Source organism: Dermacentor silvarum, chromosome 11, assembly GCF_013339745.2.
Source record: "Dermacentor silvarum isolate Dsil-2018 chromosome 11, BIME_Dsil_1.4, whole genome shotgun sequence".
NCBI classification, from domain to species: Eukaryota; Metazoa; Arthropoda; class Arachnida; order Ixodida; family Ixodidae; genus Dermacentor; species Dermacentor silvarum.
Genome location: NC_051164.1, coordinates 94,055,452 through 94,076,370, shown reverse-complemented (window position 1 = coordinate 94,076,370; position 20,919 = coordinate 94,055,452). Strand labels below are relative to the sequence as shown.

The 20,919-nt window shown below is 44.6% G+C and overlaps 2 protein-coding genes across 2 annotated transcripts in view; both read right to left on the bottom strand.

Moving 5' to 3' along the window:
• LOC119433504 (zinc finger protein 709) overlaps positions 1-8,848 on the bottom strand; it is a 37,666-nt gene extending 28,818 nt beyond the window's left edge. Inside the window, exons 1-2 of the mRNA XM_037700742.2 lie at positions 8,567-8,848; positions 1,830-1,939 (exon numbers count right to left, since the gene is read on the bottom strand). Of these exons, the coding sequence (XP_037556670.1) occupies positions 1,830-1,932 (103 nt within the window). The 5' untranslated portion in view covers positions 1,933-1,939; positions 8,567-8,848. The remainder of the gene's footprint in view (positions 1-1,829; positions 1,940-8,566) is intronic.
• Positions 1-20,919, bottom strand: part of LOC119433311 (alpha-crystallin B chain-like) — a 407,637-nt gene that overhangs the window by 164,787 nt on the left and 221,931 nt on the right.

Genomic DNA, 20,919 nt, shown 5'->3' with positions numbered 1-20,919 from the left:
CCATCTGGATATCATTTTTGCAACTACCTGAGCGCGCAGCTGTAGGTCTGGTAGAAATGCTGGAAAAAGGGTTTGTGTTTGAGTTTCCTCATAACAGAATTATGTTTTCTCGTACATTAAAATTACAATCTGACGCCACCATGTCTGTAGGTTGTGGTTAAGTCCTACTTTACTGTTTTTCTGACGGATTTCACTGTGAGAAATTCAATATTTGTTCACCAAAACCTTGCACCTTGTGGAGGGCCTCGGTTGGGGTGGTTCGGGATGATTTTCTCCCCCACGGACGCCAACATCGCATGCCGATGCCGCACGCCGGCGCCGGACTTTCTGCGACACGGGGCCTTTAATGCTATCACATTAATATAATGTTACACCACCTGAAGAAAATCGGACGTAAGCATGAGGGTGGATGTTGTTTTTACAGCCCCTTGTAAAATCTAGTTTGTTATCCCTAGTATGTTACCAGAGGAAAAAAGAAAAGTGCAAAACATGCACGTGAAAAGATATGCAAAAAATCATTTGTGACTTGCACCACTGAGGTCATTTACACGATTCTGCTAAGCTTTGGTAAAGTCTACATGGGCCAAACGGGTCGATGTATTAACGACCGACTCAGGGAGCGCTCGTCGCTGAAGGCTGAAACAGGTGGTATGCACCTACCTGCGCACATTAAAGATTGGGTTTGCACCCTGCTCTTTGATAATGCTGCAATTGTCAGCAGGTGTAATGACAGACTGGTGAAAGAAATCATTGAGGCTGACCAGATAAGCGCTCAATCAGCCACGTGCATTTGTGTCCAAACAGTAATGCTGACGGATAAAAAAATAAGTTATCTTAGTAGGTGTTACATTTTTTTTTTAAAGCGAAGCTTTTTATGTCTCACTGATTTGTCCGTGAGTGCCGAAAACGCACTGTAGGAAAGGAACTATCTGCGCATCTGCGCACACAATAGCACAACGGCGCACAACATGTATTGTAGAAGACTACAGTTTACATTTGAACCGATAAGAACAATGGGAACTGCAACACCACGCAGCTGAGACAAACTGTATATATATGTGTATTTCATTACGCACGTCATGAAATGCATTCCTGGCTGTCACCATGGGTGTGCCGCGATTGCAGCGAATGTAAGCGCGAATGGTACGCGCTTACATTACGAATGGTACGCGAAAGATATGCGAATGTAAGCGCGAGCGCGATCGTGCCCGTAAGGCCGATCCCATGTATTCGGCAACGACAGAGCCTCTGATCGTCTACCACAGCAATCACAAAGCAATTCTGTGCAAGTGTAGAGTCGTCCGTGAAACTGTGAGTGTGTGCGTGTAATCAGCGGCTACATGATCTAAAATAAAGGCTATGCAACTTAACGAAATGTGTCTTCATTCAACTTCAACGTTTAAAAAATACAATCCTAAACAAGCAATCAAATCACATGCATTGCTTCAGGTCGCTCAGCATTTCTTGGGTTTGTTGCGTGGTCATTGGCTTTGGACTTTGACTTTGAGTCAGTTTGCATGGGAGAAAGCTTCGCGTTCAGCCATCTTTCTTTAAGAGGGGCATTGATTTTTCTTTCGAACTTTCACATGTGAATCTGTATGAGCCTTGTAATTACCTTTTGACTCTGTGCATGCACGCCCTCTCTGTATCCTTGGAAACTATTAAACTTAAGTAGTAAGTGAGCGTCAGTCCTGTCCACATCGTTTCCTTCTGCCCTCATTCCACTCAATAGCAGACCAATGTAATGTTATTTCATCCTTGTATAATAAAGCATGCAATGACGTGGCTGTAAAAGGGCCTACAACCGAGTAAAAAGTGCCTATACATACATTCCTCCTCTTCAACATCAGAGCCGGGTGGTGATACTGGTTCCTGCTTGATTTCAATGTTTAAGTTTGGTTGCAGTGTGTGTCGACTGCTGGTTGAGTCCATGATTAACCTGCAAGCAAGTAGGTAAATATGTCAATTAGTTGAGAGATTCTGCACCACTTCTGAGCGAAGTAGCTGTTTTATTTATTTATTTATTTACATACTTACATTATATTTATTTGTTTATTTATTTAGTCAGTCAGTCCATCTATCTGTAAGTTCATTCATTTTTTAGTTAAAATAAGCCAATGGCTCGTTTAGGTGTTACACCTGGGGCAATGATCATGACAGCATTGATATAACAAGCTCAGCTCATCAGCAGAAAAAAGAAAGAACAAAAATGTATGTGCAGTCACCAAAAAGAAACATCAAGGGGCATTATAGGTAGCAATACTGTCAGTTGCTATGCAAACTTCTGCAAGATGAGCCACAGTGAGCAAGACTGAAGAAAACATAATACTGATGTCGAATACATATATGAAGCTCATTGATAATTGAACAGGGAAATTGCAAAACGCTCGGATCAGAACCCTAAGCATGATTAAATTGTGTTTATCAATTATCCTTATTATTTCATAACTGCATATGCAAAATTGCAGTGTCCACGATATTTGGGGGAGTCACAAACAAACATGGTAGTGTTATTGTTTTTTTTTGTTTTGTTTTTTGTTCCTGAACTGGCTGATCAGTGTCCTTTGCCCAGTCATGTAAGCATGCCATACCAACAGCAGCTTTCATGACCTTTAATAGGATAAGCGTGCATACATGGTGCTGTAACATGAACAGGCAGAATACTGTAACAGGAAAACATGGGGTGTTGCAAAGCCCCTATATGTATGGCTAATACAACAACCTGCATTTTATTTTAAAATTTTAATGAAAAGGTGCTCTGCCTCCACTAACCACTGCTTTTGTTTTTGTTTGAATTTCACAAGCTGCAATTTTCATCTTCATAATGCTTTAATCAATCAGTCAACAATCTATCAATCAATATTTTATTTAATGTGTCTAGGAACAACCCTAGGATCTGAGTGTTGGTGCATGCATACAGTAAAAAAAAAAAAGCTACAAGAGAATGTGAGAATGAAAAAACAGAGGGAAAAAATAATCAAAAAGAGAACAACTGGGCACACTATGAGAGAATAACACATTCAGTATAAAAGGGCAATTATGAAAAGGGCAGTTTGCATAAACGATCAAAGCAAGTTCAACGAAAAAAAAAGAGGAGAAAACGACTTGAACAATGTGTGAAACTTTATAGTTTGATACACCAATGAAAAACGTGGAAGCAATAGATAGTGACGTATAAAAAATATTGACGTCAACAAAATAAGCGTTATAAAAGCTTTGTATTCTGTGCATAGTTGATTGTTGGCTATGGCAGGCAGGAACACGGAAAGGTCCATGCTTCCTGGTGACCTTATGTGGAATTTGAAACGCAATACAACTGTGTTCGGGGCAGGTGAGAATACCATGAAGGAATATGAAAAGAAATTACGCAATTACGTAAGCAACAAAGTGATGGCAGTGACAATAATCCTACAGCGCTAAAAAAGATCCATTGTTAGTGTTAGTTTTATGATGTCACTGTAGGATTTAGAACTGCCATTCAAGACCACTGATGTGTGTTTAGGTTAATGAAGCCAGACTACTGTGCACAACTTGTGGAAAGGTGTTGGAGAATTGAATGCTTTTGACAGTCTGCAAACAGAACGGAGAGAGCACAGACCCTGCATTGCAGCGTGTTTTTTATGAGCAGTAAAGTGTAAGGTTGTATCAAATTCAAGTGCCCTGAGATCATTGACCTCAAGGACCTCACACAAGGGTACAAAATCTTCAGAATAGGAAAACGAATACTTGCAGTTTAGTTTTGCGAGTGAAAGTCGTAACTTTGGTCCTAGCCGCATTCAGGGTGAGGTCATTATTTTTGCACCATTCACAAAAAAAAAAGAAAGGTCGGACTGCAGAACACGACAGTCACCTATAGTGTGAATTTCCTCTAAAATCAACATATATAAGGAAATAACAATTCTGAACAGTTAGTGAAAGAAACATCATTAAGAAAAATTTTAAAAAGGGGTGGTCCTAATACTGATCCTTGAGAGACGCCACTAGTTGCCTTGTACAACTGGCCAGATGTTCTGGCCACTGACGTTAACATACCATGATTTCTCAAGAAGATAGCTGTGCAAGAGAGTGATCATCATGATAATAATAATAATAATAGGTCAATCAATCAATGATTTATTTAACATGCCCAGGAACAACACAGAGGTCTGGGTGTTGGTGCACAGAAGAACAAAAACAAGAAATGTAAAAATGTAACAGAATAACGACCAAAAGCTATGGGATAAAAAAAAAATAGATCATGATAATAATAATAATAATAATAATAGGTCAATAGGTCAATCAATCAATGATTTATTTAACATGCCCAGGAACAACACAGAGGTCTGGGTGTTGGTGCACAGAAGAACAAAAACAAGAAATGTAAAAATGTAACAGAATAACGACCAAAAGCTATGGGATAAAAAAAAATAGAAAAAAAAAAGCAAGAAAGAACTGCATAAACAGCTACATAATGAATAACAATAAAGCAAAGAGACACAATTGAGAGATGGAGAACATGTACGGAAGGAGAGGAGTGCAGTTAGAAACAAGACTCAAGAGCAAGTGCAAAGCTCAGAACAGAAAGAAGACAACACGTTTTGAAAGATGTCAAGATGGAGAAAAATGACAGTTAAAAAAGAATTTGCACTCTGTGGAGAGGCAAGTGTTTGCTGAAAGAGGTAGGAATGTGGAAAGGCCTTGGCAGTCTTCTCCGGAACTTGCAATAAAACAGAAGCTAGTAGATCCAAACATGTAATAATTCCATGAATAATTTTGTATAAAAAGGGGACATTGGTATGACTGCTTCCGCATCTAAGTGATGGAAGTGTAGGATAGTTATTCAGACTTGAAGAACTTCAAGTTGCTGGTGCGTGCAGTCAGAAAACAATGTTTATATATACTCATGAACTTTTTCTGCACACGCTCAACAAGATGTTTTTCTAATTGCTTGTGCCATTCCACACCCTTGAGGCATATTCAAGTAACGGGTGACAGATGGATGTAAACAATTTGAGGAAGGGAAGTGGGTCACGGAAATCTCTTGCAAGTCTGCAGACGGAACTGAGCGCACGCAGGCTTCGTGATGCTACGCTCTTGGAGTGGGCTGAGAAGCTTAACATACTATCAAAAAGCACACCGAGGATCACCTATTTCAACAACCCTCGTCAACACAGCATGATCAACAGAATAAGGGAAGACAATATGATGGGTTTTACATGCATATGACAAAATTTTAGTTTCCGGTGAATTTAGAGTGAGCCTGTTTAACTAGTAGTAGTAATTCATAGTAGTATCAGGGCAGGTCAGTCCTCAGTACTGTGTATCTCCTTAGATATGTTGATGTCATCAGAGTAAAGAATAAATGAAGACTTCTGGATTGCTGAGGAAACGTCATTGATGAAAATTACTAAGAGAAGTGGACCTAACACAAAGCCCACACCACCAGATACCATATCGAAAAAAGAAGATTGATCATTGTTGCTCATAAAGCAGGACCTATCGAGGAGATAGCTACGTAATAGAGCTGCAATAGCAGCTTCAACACCGTAGTGCACAAGCTATAATAATAATAATAATAATAATAATAATAATAATAATAATAATAATAATAATAATAATAATAATAATCATTTATTTATCGTGCCCAGGAACAACCATGAGGTCTAAGTGCTGGCGCACACATACATAGAACAACAAGGAAAACAAAAAGTACAGCAGGGGAATATCAGTAAAACAACGAATAAAAAACAATGAATAAAAAATACCAATCTTGAAAAGAAGACTGTACATACAACAGGGCACAAAATGCATACGTAAGAAAAAGGGGGAGAAGGTAAGTTGAACAATATGTGAAACTAAGACACAACAACGGAAAGCTCAGATCAGAACAATGACAGCGAGCTGTGAAAAACATAAAGGTCATGAAAGTGGGCGTTATAAAGACTGTATTTTGTGGACGGTTGAGTGTTGGTGGTGACAGGCAGCAACATGGAAAGGTCTGTGCTCTCTGGTGATCTTGCGCGGAATACGAAACATGATACAACTGAGGAGAGTTCGAGGCACATAAGGATACCGTCAAGCAGTTTGAAAAGAAACAGAAGGTCAGCGCGATTACGTCGGAAGCGGAGTAAGGGCAATGGCAATAATCCAACAGTGCTATAGCAAGGCCCAGTGTCTGTGTTAGCAAAGCGGTGATGTTATATGCTTAGAAACGTTTTCTAGACCCGATCTATAATGTCACTGTTGGATCTAGAAATGCCGTTCCAGACGACCGACGCACATTCGAGTTGAGGAAGACAGATTGTTGTGTACAACTTGCGGAACGATGTAGGAGAATGGAATTCTCTCGATAGTCTGCAAACAGAGCCAGGAGTGCGCATACCCCACATTGCAATGCGTTTAGTGCGAGCTGAAAAGTGTAAGGTTGTATCAAAAAGTTCACCGAGATCATTGGTCTCACGGATCTTACGCAATGGTACAGAATCTACTGAATAAGAAAAATAAATGCTTGCTGTATTGCGGGTGAAAGTCATGACTTTGGTCTTAGCAGCATTCAAGGTGAGGTTATTATCTGTGCGCCATTTAGAAAAAGAAAACAGGCCAGACTGCAGGATGCGACAGTGATCAACAGTATGAATTGCCTTAAACATTTTGATGTTATCGGCATATAGATGCAACGAAGAATCATGAATGGCAGAAAGAACATCATTAATAAAGATTTAAAAAAGGAGTGGTCCTAACACCGATCCTTGAGGGACGCCGCTGGCTCAATAAATAAATCAATTAATCAATCGATAATAATAATAATAATAATAATAATAATAATAATAATAATAATAATAATAATAATAATAATAATAATAATAATAATAATAATAATCGCGGGGACGGGCAGCATTGCTACGGGTGCTGCCGCTCGAACATACACAAGTCCGCGAGCCGTTTCAATCGAGTGACTTTTAATCGAGTGACTCCACTTCGCACTTTGCCGCGTGCTGACGTCAGCACGTGACGTTGGCCGGTTTGACGTTCGCGTCAGAAGTTTATATTTTGCATCGCAACAAAACATATCTGTCGAACCAGGCCGGCGTAGACAAACGACCAGTGTCTAAATATTCACATACGCGCGCACTCACTGATATATATATATATATATATATATATATATATATATATATATATATATATATATATATATATATATATATATATATATTTTTTTTTTGGGGGGGGGGGGGGGGGCGTCGCGGAATCTCGATCGTAGTGCGAAAGCATATGGCCTCCGTATCAGAGGCCGCGGCGAAAGAGCGACAAACTGGATCTGAAAAGAGGCAGCACAGGAAGAAGAATGCATCCCGTGGTCTGAGATCGATATGCACATTCTGAAATTTCCTTAGAACTCCGCTGTCTCTGACGCTAATGGGGGTCACGTGAGACACAAATATTTCACACCACGTAAACAAACAAAGCAATGATCCCCCCCCCCCCCCCCCCCCGCTTTTTTCTTTCTTCTTCTGTTTCGTCCTGCCTCAGGCACGAATACGCTGTCATCTTGCAGGACTTTGACACAGTCGCGATTTGTCCCAGCTGCTATATCACGTACGCGGACAAGTTTCAATCGATTATCACTCAAGACACTGTCCATCGGGACATGGCAGCTCATCGATAATGTAATGACTTTTGAACCCTACTCGAGCGCACTGCCAGATTTCGTCACCACGGACTTTGTAACATACGGCTTTTCAATTTGCAATTTCACAGTACAAACACGGAGCCATCTGCTATTCGAAGCAGCCTCAAGTGCGATCAAACCGCTGGGGTCAAGAAACGCGAGCTACGTATCGAAACGAGAACTGCATATACGCTCATTATATTCAAATTTTCAAATTGCCAGTCGTAACACGGACGTTCAACTGTAAAGAAAAACCGATTGGGAGCAGACGACGCGCGGAGGATAGCAGACGACATCAATCCCTCGGCCCTCTGGCGGCTGCGAGATGCAGCAGCGAACTGAAAACACAAATATTTCGACAATTTCGGCACAAAACGTGTCGCCGAACGCTTTGCGCGTTAATAAAACGCATCAAATGTGCCGGCATTAAGCAAGAGAAACGCGTTATGCGTCTTTCTCTCGGAATTCCGCTATGCGAGCACGGATAGAAAGACGAGACCGCGAACGAGAAAGCGCGTCAAGCAGACAAAAAGAGAGAAGCAATAGAGCGAATCAGCTGGACGTTTCCGACCTCGCCTGCTAGGCCTAGAGCAAATAAACGAAAGTACCGCTTTGGCAACGAGCGCGCCCGGCCCATATTTAGGCGCTCCTACGTGCCGTTATTTCAGACCTTCGCTTCGGGGCTGCGCAGATAAATGCGCGATAAGTCACTCGAGATAAGGGTTGGCAGAGAACGATATACCGTTACGTAAGGCGACGCTGGCGTTTTACGAGTCGTATGGGTAGCCCCGCGCTAACGTTTCGGTTAAGCGCGGCTCGTCGCGCAACCGTTCTTGATTCGATCGCGCAGAACGCACACGAAACGTTCCTCGTGTGACTAGTTCTGAGATGAATAGTGAAAATATGTTTACTTACGAGATCGGCGACCGTGCGGAGGAGAAGGCGACGAATTTCGAAAACAAAACTCGCCGCTCGGTCGAAGCGGGCGAACGCTGCCGCACTACGTTGAACAGACGACATTTCGGCTTGCAGACGACGTTTCTTGTGGTAGGCTGTGAGGCCCCGCGATGCGATCGTGGCGCGTGAGAGACAATTGTTGAGGTCTAAGCTTGCTTTCCTGTAGACTGGCGCCCATGTTTGCCCTGTTCTGAAAGGTCGCGGTGGGGCGTACCGCAGGCCCAGCGAGCCCGGGCCGGAACGTCGCCAAGAGCGATATTTTTTTCTTCGTCCGCCCGCGCGCGCGGGTGCTAGAGCCATCTGGTGGACAGGGGACCAACCCACGGTACCTGCAAAACAAGAGGCGCGCGCTTTTCGAAAACTTCCGTGTTCGTATACGTTCTCAATAGCGATCGAACGAGGGAATCCCAGCCCGAAGCTAGAGTGTACTAGATTGGGGGAGTGGGTCCAACGCAAGCTCCCCGCTGAGGCTTTTTTTTTTTTTTAATGGAAAAGTTGGTGGCGCCACTGTCGCTTTCTCCCGAATGAGCGGCCCCGCATGCCGGCTGGACGCTTGTCGCGTCGTAGACCCTACCGCAGCTGCATGTAGCTTTGACAGGCGGATACTCGATGCCGGTAACACTTAGATTATTCCCCACCGATCTACTGTGAATAAAATGGAAAAAGAGCGTCGGAAAAAACGCAAATGGCGCACCAACGATGGTGCGTCGAGCAGACGACAGCTACTCAGCCCGTGAGCTCGCCTCAGCTAATGAGCGCTGCCGAAACAGCCGGAGCCAACGTTTATTGGTCTGAGATTCAGATTCAGATGATGATGATGATCTATTGGCATCCCCTTTGAAACGGGGCGGCGACAAATAGTCACCTAGCCTGCTTGATTTAATCAGGTATACTATACATGTTATTTATCTTGCATTTTTGTATACCTATCATTATTTTTCTTTTTCAAAAATTTACCTTGTACCGCTGCCTATGATTTTAAGAGATCAGGTCGCATCCATCTTTTCCCTACTTTTTTTCCACCAGTACTCTAATCGTCTCTTGCTGATCTCTACGGCTGATCTGTTTATGTTTCCTTCCACTTTAAACCCAAGCGCTTCTGGGAGTTGCACGTTACCTACGGTTCTCGCTGGGTGGATCCCGTCGCATTCCATTAGGATGTGCTGAGTGGTCTCTGGATCTTTACTGCAGCATACACATGTCTCATCTAATTCCGAATATTTGTTCCGATATGTTTTCGTCCTTAGGCAACCGGCTCGAGCCTCAAATAGCAAGGCACTGCCCTTTGTGTTATCGTACAGACTTTCCCTTCTAATTTCTTTCTTCTCATTCTTGTAAATCTCCATTGTCCTTTTCGTTTCCATTCTTTGCATCCAATTCACGGTCTCTATTTCTCTCACTTTCTTTCTGATGACCCCTGGTTGTCTATTTACAGTTTCGATTATCCTGTACTTGGTTGCCAACTTCCTTGACCTCTTCCTCCATTCTGTGTCCACGCTTTTCATGTAGAGATACTTGTGCACTTTAGCCGCCCATTTATTTTCATCCATGTTCCTGAGCCTTTCTTCAAAACTAATTTTGCTTTGTGCTTCTCTGACTTCAAAAGAGGCCCAACCCATGTCTCCATGCACTGCCTCATTTGTCGTATTACCGTGTGCTCCCAAAGCCAACCGGCCTACTGATCTTTGGTTAACTTCCAAACCCGCCAATATATCCGATTTTAAGCATATAATGGCATTTGCGAATGTTAGCGCTGGCACCATTACTCCTTTCCAGATTCCACGCACCACCTCATACTTATTGTGGCCCCACAGTGCTCTGTGTTTCATTAATGCTGCATTCCACTTCCCCTTTATTTTCAGATTATCTTGGTGGTTGCTTGAGTAATTCTTTCCTTCGTTTATGTGTACGCCGAGGTACTTATATTGCTTCACTATCGGTATTACTTGCTGTTGAATTGACACCACGAAGTTACTCGTGTGTTCATTAAAGATCATAATCCCTGATTTCTCTGTGCTAAACTTAAGGCCTAGATTTGTCGCTGCGTTCCCACAGATATTCGCAAGTATCTGTAAATCTTTTTTATTGTCCGCTAGTAGCACAATGTCGTCTGCGTACATCAGTCCAGGGATCTTCTGTTGCACCATTTGTCCATTACGCATGTAGGATAAATCAAAACCTAATTCGCTGTTTTCCAGTCGTCTTTCTATGCCCTTGACGTAAAGCGTGAACAACAATGGTGACAGAGGGCATCCTTGCTTCAATCCTTGGTGAATTCCCACCATTTCATTTCCTTTTCGGCCTTCCCATGCCACTTGTACTTGGTTGTCTCGATATATCTCCCTCAGCAGCTCCACGAAATCGTCATCTATGCCTTCGTATTGAAGAATATCCCACAACAATTCCCTGTCTACGTTGTCATAAGCTCCTTTAATATCTAGAAATGCTATCCATAAAGGTCTTTTCTGAGCCACTGAAATCTCTATGCACTGAGTTAGTACAAACATATTGTCTTCTAAGCGTCTGCCTGGCCTGAACCCATTCTGTAGTTCCCCCAATACACCGTTTTCTTCCACCCACTTCGACAGTTCTAATTTTATGGCTTGCATTGCCATTCTATATATCACCGACGTTACTGTAACTGGCCTGTACGAGCTCGTCTTATCCTTATCTCCTTTGCCTTTGTAGATAAGATTCATCTTGCTTTCACGCCATCCAACGGGAATATTCTTTGTTCTAATCACTTGCTCTATGGCATTAGTCAGCAGTGCCTTGCTTTTTGGACCGAGGTTTTTGATTAGCTGTATTGGGATTTCATCGGGTCCTGCTGCCGTGTTGTTAGGGACATTTTCTGCTGCCTTTTTCCAATAAAAGCTTTCTATGCTGAATTTTGATCTCTCAGGCCTCTCTGTTGTTGCTGGATCTGTTGTCTGAACTACGTACGCTTTTTCTCGTACCGAAGTTATGCCTGATAACGTCTGTGATGTACCGCAGCGCATCATCGCCTTCATAGATGTTACCGTCTTCATCCCTTATAGCCGTTTGCGAGTTTCTAGTTGGAGCTCCGAGTGCTTTTATATGGTTCCAGAATCTTTTTGGGGCGCCTTTGTCTCTTTTGTGAATGTTATGCACCCAACGTTCACTTGCGCATTTAATTTTCTCTTGCACGAGCTCACTCGCAACCCTTTTCTTTTCTCGGTACGTATTCCATCTAAGGAGCACCTCTTCTTCTTGTAATCCCAACTTTTTGGCTTCTCGATGAACCCTAGATGCCTCTTTACGCTCTTCTATAGCTTGTTTAATTTCCTTATTCCACCACTTACGTGGTTTCCTCTTTCCAATCCAACAATTGTATTGCCGTGTCCGCCTTATTTCATGCTGCATAACCTCCACCAGTTCCTTATATTCCCAGCCTGCTGTAGGAAAAGCCTCAATTTTCTTCTCTATGTTGTTTGCGGTCTCTGTTATTTGCTCGTCATTCATTTTTAAAAACTCTGAGGCTATTGGTTCATGTTCTGCGCTGGTATCTCTCCCAAACTTTAATGCTAAACGTCTATGATCGCTTCCCAGGCTATTTTTTCCATTTTCGTCTATTATCATTTGGTCCAGTTGTTCGTAGACCGTTCGTAGAGAATAAGGCGATGGCAGCGCCGCCACATTTTCCGCGTTTTTTGCTTCACCCTCGGCGCTTGCCAAGGCGTCCGCTGGACCCACTCCCCCATTCTAGTACACTCTACCGAAGCCAACGTTTCGGCAAGCGGATTCGTTTTCGACTGGACTTGTCTTCGCCATGACGCGGACAAATCCCCTCGTTGAAATCTTGGCTCCACCAAGATTTCACCAAGGCGTGATTGGTCAGACTCAGAATGACGCGGTTGCTGACGAAAGCGCGACTATGACCAATCACGTGAGATCAAGCGAACGGTTCACTTTCCGAACCGTTATAAGATCGCACACTATAGGCTGAAGCTTACATTGCCAGTGCTGGTCATATTCTAAACTGCATCTTCCTGTGAACTATTTGTCTCGCTTAGATTGTGCTTAAGCGAGAATATATAGCCGCGCATGCTACTAAAAGGCATGAGCGCAAAATACGGACACGAGAAGAACAAGAAGGACAACTCAATAGCGGCTGTCTCCACGTGTCCGCATCTTGCACACTTGTCTTTTTGTACCATGAATCCCTACCGGCTTGCTCAGCGCTCTATATTTCTAAAATATAGTTTACAAACAGTGATTGAACAAGATTTGTCTATCGTGCCAACGTTCTTACAAGAGGACTTGTCTTCATCAGGGCAACTATTGTTGTATGCTTCCTAATTATCAGCACTTGGTGTCATGAATAAATAAATAAATAAGTAAATAAATAAATAAATAAATATTATAAACGGTGCGATTTTACCAGGGGCGGTATCTGTAAGAGTCTACCTAGAGGACTGTCCATTTCGGCTGTCGCTGATTGGCTGCTGCTTGATGTGCAGGAAGGTGCCAGCCAGTCTCCTTCCTGCACATCAAGCAGCAGCCAATCAGCGACAGCCGAAATGGACAGTCCACTAGGTAGAATCTTACAGAATACCGCCCCTGGTCCCAATTTCGTACTGTGAATTTGGGCCCATATCCTATACATCCACTTCGTTCGACTCTCAGCGGGTCAGGAATGGGACAAATTGAGTTTTGTTTGCGCTGACTTTACTATAGGGAAGGGATCACGTGGTGGTTATAACCTCGATTACGACCGGTGCATTAGACGTCACAAAAGCTGGAGGGATGTACCCTAAGCCAGGGTGTATAGAACCGAAAACAATACCGGTTCGGTTCGGGTTCAACGCGCTCCGATTTTGTTCTGGTTCGGAGAAATGAAATTTTATAGCGGTTCGCGAACCGGTTGGCAACGTTGAACCTGTTCGGAAACCGGTTTGGTGAAGTCGATTTTATCCTGCCCCATGGCGATATGCTGCATAGTGCTATCGATTTGTCCGTATGGCCGTGCGTGGGTGCGCAAGTTTTATTGAGAGGAGGCAATAATTTGCGAATCAATTACACACATACGGGGAAATTTTCACGAACGCATTAAGCAAAGACTTAATTAGTGAGAATCCCTTCGTCAGCGTAATTAAGGTGTGCCTAGCTTGCACACTTGTTACTGCACAGCGGAGTGAGTTTATTTTCGCTTTGCTTCTGCTGTTTTCTACAGACTGGGGTGAGCAAAGTGTGGCGTGCGATGTATGGTGTCGAATTCACATTGTATTACATAAATTACAACTTCAAACTTTTAGTCCGTAGCAAAGAAAGAAGCCAGCATTTGACATTTCGCTCAGTATGCTGCGTTTTTTAGAAGCAGGTGACGACATTTATGCTTCTGAATGATCAACAAGGACCGTTTGTGCTGAACCATTCATCGATCTGTCTTACGCATGTGCACGTGGCGTGTAGTCTTAATTGCGCTAGCTAAGGGCGGACAAAGAAGTCAAAAGCATAAGTCGACAAAATAAACGCAACTCACTCATACTCCCTCACAAAGTATCTTTTTTTTTTTTTTTTTGCTTATATAGGACCCACTCGGGCTCAAGCTCACCAAAAATCGACTCAGCCGGGCTCACTCGGAATCACTCACCATAATCAGATTCTGTCAGACCTACATACTCTCCTCACAAACTCAGGCTTTCTCGTGAATTGAACGCATCACTGATTAAAAGAGCTTCATACGAGACTAACATATCGCACATGTAGAGGGATTACAAGCGCTATACATTTAGAAAAAAAAAATCGTCGGCCTTTCCACTCTGTGAAGATGGTTAACTTAGCGAAGCTGAAACTTGCGGCCCCGGTGTTTATCACGGGGTTAATCCCGATGGTTCATTCAAGTATTTCTGAATTATGAGGTTACACACACGTTCGGCTGCGACGGAGAGAATGACGTCACTGACGGTATGCCCGCAGTCCGCCGTTGTCGCTTGCGTTCGATGTCTCGAGTTTGCTCGGCGGCGTGGTTAGCAGCATTCGCCCGCCATTGCCGCTTGCGATTCTTCGAAATTAAATTGCTTTAAAATTAAATCTGTCCGTTACGGTAAGACAATGAATGGCTCATACCCCCTTAACCAATGGCTCGTACCCCCGTAAACGCGGCCTCCCCATCACGACGCCAAAAGAGAAGTGAAATTCTACGCTGGAATGGTGAGCGGCAACGCAGCCAGCTGTGGAAGAAGACGACGAACGCGGGAGCAGTGGCACGAGCGCTTGCTGAGCAGGCGCCAACGAGCCAGCTGTGGAAGAAGACAAAGCTCGAGGCTATGCTGGTGATGATAATTTCGTGCGTACATGGACGCCACCGAAATCTGTGGGTTATAACCAGCTTCGCTTGAAAAGTAAGCACAAGATGGTGGTGGTCGTAAAAGCAGGCGGGTTTAGCCTGCCATGCTGAGCCGGCAAATTGCTCCGCGCGTGCATCTCATACGTTTAAACATACAAGTAATATGTTGCCTTAATTGTAAGAAATAAGTACGTAAGATATTGGCAGTGCGCGAAGTATTTCCCCAAGCATAAATAAAATGTGCCAATTTTAACAAATATGCAAATTCTTATTTGTGTGTTTGTGCATGCATGCATATGCGCATGCGTGCTGCACGAGTGTTTGACAGTTCAGGATAGAACTCGGTCCTTTCTTTCTGGCACTGTGCGCGTGAAGGGTTGCCTCGTAAACAAAAGTGGACGCTGCTAAAATTGTGCACAAAAAATAATTAAGAAACTCGACTTTAGGCAATGCCACTTTTTAGTTACCATTCGCGATGGCACCGCAGAAAGTCTGGCTCGCTGTTTGGCTTTTGGAGTTGCCGGGCATGGCGCTAGGCGCTGCCAATTTCGCAACTCCTGATCGGTCCACAGAATCGACTGCAGTTCTGTCTATGGCATTGTACGTGCCAAAGTGCAGATGCGCAGTTTCAACGGTGGTACTTCTGACATCCGTATTTACTCTCAATCGCGCTGAACGTGAGCTCCTAACACGGATGAAGAAAAAAAAATGACTAGTAGGGAGCGTCACGTGACCATCTTGAATCGTATATAGCCACAAAAATGTAAAGGAAAGGCTTATGGGAAATAGGCCCTCACCACAGTGATGCGCAAGCGGTGATTTCTAGCCTCTGAGCGCGCGGAGTGTGCGCGAGAGAATAAACCGGAGAAGCGCGGTGACGAGGGTCGATGGTGACGGAGGCGCCACTAAGAGCTACCGCGTACCAAGCAATGTCTTTATAATGGCCCGGCAACCGTGAAGAGCCTTAATCCCCAACAGTCATCGTGCAGAGAGGCCCCAGAGCGAAAGCGGTGCCGTGGCGTAAGAGGAGGCTGGCTTGCCTATAGGCTAGCTGCTTGGTGTCATGCTCCCTCCTAGCTTGTCTAACCGAGCACCACAAGCAAACGAAGAACAGCTATTCGAAACATGGGAGGCCAAGCTCGCCCTCGGGGACCTGGAAGACCAACGACAACCCGTCGCCAGGGCCAAGAGGGTAGCCGAAGCCAGAGGGTTCCTGAACTAAGGAACCTTCCCACCTCAGGGTGATACCGGGCCTCGCTCGGGACACTGTTTCAAGAATAAACGTTTCTTTCTCCCTCTCCGTCCTCAAAGGCAGGAAAGTGTCCGCGCGAAAGCTACACTGCCGACGTTCAATCGAACTACGATTCACGAGAGCCCTGCTGAAAAATCCAGCTGACTTCGGTGTTCTTGAAGGCTACGCTGGACACTAAGCACTTGGAGAGTTCGGTCGCTCTGCAGAAGCAACAATTAAGAGCACCACTCATTATAGAAATTGGCACTAGCGCAGATGCGTGGCACGACCAGAGCAAACAAGCAGTACAATGACGGCAATCGTCAGTCGCGCTGAACGCCAGCCATCACCGCTTCCGTACGAAAGCAGGAGCGCAGTACAGACAAAAAAAAATTCAATTCAATTGAAAGGTCGAGCGGACACTGAACGGAAAGAGTAACTGAGCCGACCGAATCTACCAAGCTCGAGGAACTCGGAGACGTCGATATCGCTCGCTTGTCGCAACACTGCAGCCCACGGTGCCGTGGCACCTCGCTTTGTCTGACCTTCGCCGCAACTTTGAAATGAAAAGCACAGATGTTTCCGCGCTTCGCAGCGAGTCTTTCTTCACTTCCCTTCCAACCCTGCCCCCAAAGTGCCGCGGAGGCGCAACTAGTAGGCAAACGCAAAGCAAGGATATAAATGGAGGGAGTTGAAGCGTGGCGCCATGACTTAGCGGCGCCTGCTTACGTTACTGGTGCTGCGATAAGGACGGGCGTAAAAGTGGTGGCCCGCGTACGGGAGAATGGCTGGTTAAAGGAGGGACGGGGGGTTCAGGCGCAACGCGGAGCGGCCGTACGACGACGCGAACGACGGCTGAGTATTCCCGTGTTTGATCTTTTCTATTACTATGCACTCGTGCGATGTACGCTGCACCTCTAGCGATGTTCCTTGTTATAGGTCGGCGAAATAATCAGAACTCACTCAAACTAATATATATATATATATATATATATATATATATATATATATATATATATATATATTGCTTAGGGCTCACTCGAACTCGGACGCATCAAAATTGTGCTCAGCCGGGGTCATTTAAACTCACACTCACGGGTCTGTCCGAGTCTGAGTGAGTTGACTCGTGAGTGAGTTTGCCGATCCTATATGGTCAAACTTGAAATTTCAAAAGCACGCGCATTTTGCTCACCTTAAATAATTTGACAATTCGAAGAGCGTTGTATTCCGCTTGGCTACGCACCAGACGTGCGTCGAACCATGCCACGTAACAAAAGCAGATTTCGCATGTTGTTTGCAGCCGCGATTACCGCTCGCTGAGAAGGTGACGGTATTCGTTAGTGACCAAAGTGTGAAGGTTACGATAATTTATGCAGCAGAAATCGTTGATATCCCTCCTCGAGGACATAACATTTTCCTCTCTCCGTGTTTATCTAATTTATCTAGCTTTAGTAATCAGTTTACCTAACGGCCGAATCGTGAGCGTCACCAGAAAGTTTGAATCCGCGGAGCTCCTGAAACAACTGTTCGACCGCGGAACACAACTGGCATGGCCAACTTCAGAAGTGCAAGCGCCTCTGCCGAGGTGGCCGTAGTTACCAGCACATACCGATCGTCTATATGCTCATTCTCGCACAAAACGGAACGCCTGAGTCGTAACAATCTGCTGGTAGCTAGGGTGTGCCGATTGAAGAAGTATAGTTAAAATATTCGAACATTCGTGCAAACTATTGAGCGCCCGCTGTCGCCTTATATGTTCCGTGCTGAATCGGTTACCATTATTATTTTTTTCCGGTTCAGGTTCGGTTCGGGTTCAGACACGTTAAAAAAATGTTACAGTTTCGCCCGAAAGGCGAAGCATCAATTGCGATAGCAAATTAGTAGAGAAGGGATAGTAGTTTTGTCGGCTGCATAAGCTTGGACACATTCGCTTACTAACTGAATTAACAAGCGTGGTGTCAGCGCGCACAAGCAAACATGAATAGATCACACTCGATGACCGCAGACAACCACTGTCAAAACTCTGGCAGCAAGCGAAGGTTCGTTCAACGGAAACTGAGTGGCGAATGCACGGCGCATACAAAGATCAGAGCCGTGTGGAGATCGCTTCCAAGATACGGTGCGCGCGACAGCCCGCACCGGCGCAAAGTACAAGCGCGGTTGTTGGCAGAGTAGAAGCTGCCCTCCCCTCTCCCTCCCGCGCTGTCTTCCTACTTTCCTCCTCTCGCGTGGGAGATTGCGTGGCCAGTTCCCCTTGCGCGCGGTTGCGTGATACGCATTTGCGAGATACGCATACCCCCACGGCCTTTCGCGCGACGGAAGTCGCGTTTGCTCTCCGTAATAGCGTGCGTCCCCCGCGCGCTTTCACTCGCACGTACGGCGCGCGGCGACGATTTGATCGCCCTTGGACTTTATACGGAACCTCACGGCGACGCCGACGGTGACGGCTACGCCGACGGCAGAAATCAGCTTGAAGTGTCCATATAATTGCTATCGCGATAAAATATCGGTTTGGGATCGGGTTCAATTCAGCCCAAAACTCGGGTTCGGGTATGGTTTTCGGTTCGGGTTCGACATTCTGCCCTAAACAGCTGTCGTCGCTGTAAATGACTCAAACGTTCATCCCAAGTTGGACACCTACGGACTCTCTAGACCGGTTCCAGACTACAGTCCGGAGTACAGTAATAAGTACCGGAATGGTACTCTTAAAGTACATGCGTTAAAGAACCCCAGGTGGTCAAAATTAATCCGGAGCCCTCCACTACGGCGTGCCTCATAATCAGAACTGGTTTTGGCACGTAAAACCCCAGAAAAAAGAAGAAGAAAGTACATGCGACTGTTAAAGTACATCGAGGAAAATTGGGGTGGTGCGAGAGGCTCGATTTTTTTGTTATAGTTAGAAACATATAAACAAAACAGGCAATGAATACAGAGGAAGCATATGGGAAATTATTTGTTATGTTTAATAGAAATGCGAAAATGATAACGAAAAAGAAAAAAAGTGCATGAAAAGACAACCTATCGGAACTCATCTCGCAGCTGCCACTGCTGCCGTTCTCCCGTACATTCTCTATAGGGTACCTGTGTAGACGATCTGTTGCTGGAACACGAGGTCACGGCTTCGAATTCGCGACTGCGTTTTGATGATGGGCCGACCGCAAGAAAACGCTCGTGTAACGTACTTTGGGTGCATGTTAAAGAAGGCCAGGTAGTCTAAATTAATTCGTAGCCCTCAGTTTGACGTCTCTCATACCCTGTTGGTTCCTTTCGGATGTTACACCCCATAGTTCTGCTGTCGTTTAAATGGCGCAGCTATTTTCTCGGGGAAAAAAAAAAAAGTCGAATAAGGTGATGTAAGACGACGTAAGGGGTCACACACGAAGCGATGTTCTTCTTTCTTTTTTTTTTGTTTTGTTAATATCACGTGTGCAGCATCCACGCCGGCCGGAAGCAATTTATCAGGGTGCAGTGACCCTTCTATTCTCTCCTGGGACCGGCGAGTCTCCCTTTAAATTTAGTTGCACGTGACCTCCTTCAGCTCGAAAGTTCTCGGCCCATATCAAAGCACGCTGTCACTGTTTACTCTAAACAACGTTATTTTACCTTCATATTGAGGCAAGAAAACGAGAGATTTGGGGGTGGGGAATGGGTGCCCCAAATTTGAAAGAAGAAAAATAAGAGCTACGTTTCTCGAAAAGTCACTCAAAGTTTCTCAAAATGTATACACACAAAAAAAAAGTGTGAATGCGGCACAAAATACGATGGGATAACAAAGGAGGGACAAAATTAATAAAACGCATCCCTTGTGTTGCCTTTTTGTGTTATTACTATTTTTGTGTTATTATTACTGTTTCCTTCACGCTGACATGCAAGTGTTTTTTCTTTAACGCGAGCCTTTAAGCACGTACAGCCACGTTCAATATAAGCAGCCGCGTTCAATATGAGCAGCCACATTCATTATGAGCCGCTCGGGCCCGTGGCCGAAGCGGCTACAAAACTGCTGGGTAGCGTCGACATTAAAAAAAGAAGAAAAATTTTAACTGTTCCAATTACTGGTACTCAGTAAACAACTTTTTCGTATGTCGGTGCCATCGTCGTGCACTCTTGGGGCCCCTTCTATCACGAGCAATGCAGCTCATATAGAAAACGCGAATGTACAGCCAACCACAAAGGCTTACGGACCACGGGACCTCAGAAAACGTTCAATTCCCGAGCTAGCCTGTAGCGCAGTATCCAGTAAAACTGTAACGACAGTGTCGTTAGCATATTCTAGTCGAGGCCCGAAATGCAAATACCAGGCTGCGTTGTGAGGCTGCGGAGATATTCAGCTTTTTCTCAGATTGCACGGTTTGTAAAATTTTGTGGTTGACTGTACGTATATACAGCTGCGTATAGACTGGAGTTGTGTCAGCCTGTTCTGAAACGTATTACGAGTACACTTTACGGAATGCCGCAACACTGGAGACATCGAAGGCGATGATGATGTTATGGTGGTGGTGGTGTGATAAAAGAAACACTTCACTTTATCCTATTGGTCGTGCAGAGTTACGGATCTGCACGCATACTTGTAAAATGCTTAAATTTTTTTCTTCATTTACCTGTTGTCGGCAATTTCTTTAAAAAAAGCTATTAGGCTCTTGATTAATATGCTACTTGCTACAGCTGGTACAATCCAACTCTCTTAAATAAAACAAAATTAACCGAAAACAGTTGAGCGGTCCAGCCGCTCTAAACTTCCCGCGCCAACTCGGCGTGACGTCATGAATTTTG